General features: G+C 42.8%; 1 protein-coding gene across 1 annotated transcript; it reads right to left on the reverse strand.

The window, feature by feature from the left end:
• Positions 1–9: 9 nt before the first annotated feature.
• On the reverse strand, positions 10–2,029 carry LOC103461132 (UDP-glucuronosyltransferase 2A3-like). The gene is made up of 3 exons (XM_017303582.1): positions 1,148–2,029; positions 900–1,048; positions 10–800 (listed from the first exon to the last, which is right to left on the reverse strand). Exons 1-3 carry the CDS (start codon positions 1,863–1,865, stop codon positions 504–506), a joined length of 1,164 nt encoding a protein of 387 aa, XP_017159071.1. The 5' UTR covers positions 1,866–2,029; the 3' UTR covers positions 10–503.
• Positions 2,030–2,303: the final 274 nt, after the last annotated feature.

Genomic DNA, 2,303 nt, shown 5'->3' on the forward strand with positions numbered 1-2,303 from the left:
CCCCTCTGTGATTCACTGTGTACTGGCTACACATTGCTCTGCAGCCTTTGTGCCACTTGCTGCTGACCCAGACTTCCCTTCCCTGACTTTTGATGCCAGCAAATGTCTGGGATAACTTACATCAGAGCTTTTAGAAGTGGGGCATGCTGCCTCTGGGGGGCGCCAGAGCTCTTCAGCCGGAGCCGTTTGAGGGGAAACAATAAACCAGAACAAGTAACTGCAATCATTTAGCCAACTTCACTAAGCCTATGCTTTGAAGAGACAAAATGTATAGATCTTTAGGACCTAAAGCTGCAATCAGRAAGGAGAAAGAGTCTGGGCTAAGCAAAATAAAAGGAAGTATGAACTTGATTGTTTAGGTTTGGGTTGGATCTGAAGATGCTCCACTGACAGTGTGGTCTGCCAAACGCTGGGAACTTTTTGACAGGACGCTAAATGAAGTGCAGTCACAGCAGAAAGCAGGTCATACTTTTAACMCTGTAAATGACAAGGCAGCTGAAGCATCATGTGATGCTACGCATAGCTAAAGCAGGTAAACCCCATGACATCAGTGAAACGTATGAATGGAACATCAACTCTCCATCACTTTGAAAACCCCTGACTTCAGAGTTGGCTAAATAAACTCTACAAGTCTTCAACACATGATCATTTATCTGGATTTTCTTGACCTTTTGTGGAAGCTGAGCGAGCGCTGAGGCGATCATGTTTGTTTTCTCTGTGGATACGTTCTTGACTATCGATCCTAACGAGAAGACCACGATACCAGCATCTCCAGAGCTCTGGACAAACTTTTCCATTTCCTGCAAAATAGTAATATTTTCCGTCACTGAGCCAGTAAGTTGGTTTTAAATTCTGAATAATGTTTGCTGATTATTTGAATTGATGTATTATAACCCCACCTTTGGTAAAGGTTTAGCTGGTTTGCAGTGGATCCCTCCAACAAATTTAAAGTTGGGGAGGAGTGGACGAGGAAAATCAAAATCCCAGAAGGTTCTCATCAACCAGATATCCACGTTACGCAGCATCTTACAGTAGGTAACGGGTGTTCCTATTATAGTGGACACATAACAATAAGTAACAAATTTTAAAGCTTTCATGATAATTTTTGAAAAAGTTGAATATTCAAAACTACTAATGGGACCCTTACCTTTGACTTCAGAGTAATATTTGTCAATATCTTTCAACATGAACTGGTTTATTACGACATCCTGCAGAGCGTAGAAGAGGACGTTGTACAGTCTCTCTGAGAAGTCCATCTTGTCTGTGAGTTTGCTCATAGCAGCGGGGACGAAGGACGGTGGTGCAGGAAGCTGACCACACATCCTCTCCCAGTGATGAGCCAAGGAAAACCGCAAAGAAACAACAAGAGGAATTCCCAGAATGTCTGCCGTCAGGTCGTRGCCAGGGTAGATCGGATCAGCAAATATCACATCGTAGTTTCCCTCCTTCAGCTTCTTCATGATGGGTTCTGATTTCACCACGCCATCCAAAACCTTTAAATGAATGTTCATGTTGTTCTTTGTTAAATCTATAGCTTTCATGTAAATCTGAAAGKGGTTCATAAAATCCATCTCATAAATGGAGAAGTGAATCAGATCATCAARACTCTTTTGTATGTCTTTTACTGAGACGTCGACGTCAAAAGGTTCGTACTGGAARCGAGACGGTTCGCTGCTGTTCATGAACATYGACGCACTCGGGACCAGGACCGTCACCTGGTGTCCTCTGTCCACCAGTGTCTCCAGTACCGGCTTCATGTTGATCCAGTGGCTGGCCTCAGTGTACCACACCAAAATCTTCCCTCCATTTGAGCTTTTTGCAGCACAAAGCAGCAGCAGGACGCAGACGGAGAGACGCAGCTCCATGGTGGCTCTGTGTCTGTAGATAGACCAGCTGTGGCCTTTTTAACAGGTCTACCTTGAAGATACTGATTAACTAAATGAACTTTGAATTTCTGCTCTTTATACAGGATAATGCATGATAACAGTTTACCCCTGGAAAGCTCTTAGTAAGGCAAAAGGTAACAACTGCAAAGATAACTTCATGTCTTAATGTAGATACGCCCAGTGCCTTTGCTAACCCTTTGGCTGCCCCAAGCACAAATGCTTTGCAGTGCACCTTCACCCAAAAACGTATGCATTATACCACAAACTTATTTTGTGGTGTAATATTTAACGACTCACTTAACTGTAAAAGGATTGTCCTAGGCAAAATTTACTCTGGAATTTTTGAGAATCGAGGTAAAATTCCATAAAGCTGTGTGTCAAATTTTTTAAGGACTTAAGTGAACTCCTACCTGTTAT

This window comes from Poecilia reticulata, unplaced genomic scaffold (assembly GCF_000633615.1).
Source record: "Poecilia reticulata strain Guanapo unplaced genomic scaffold, Guppy_female_1.0+MT scaffold_647, whole genome shotgun sequence".
Lineage (NCBI taxonomy): Eukaryota > Metazoa > Chordata > Actinopteri > Cyprinodontiformes > Poeciliidae > Poecilia > Poecilia reticulata.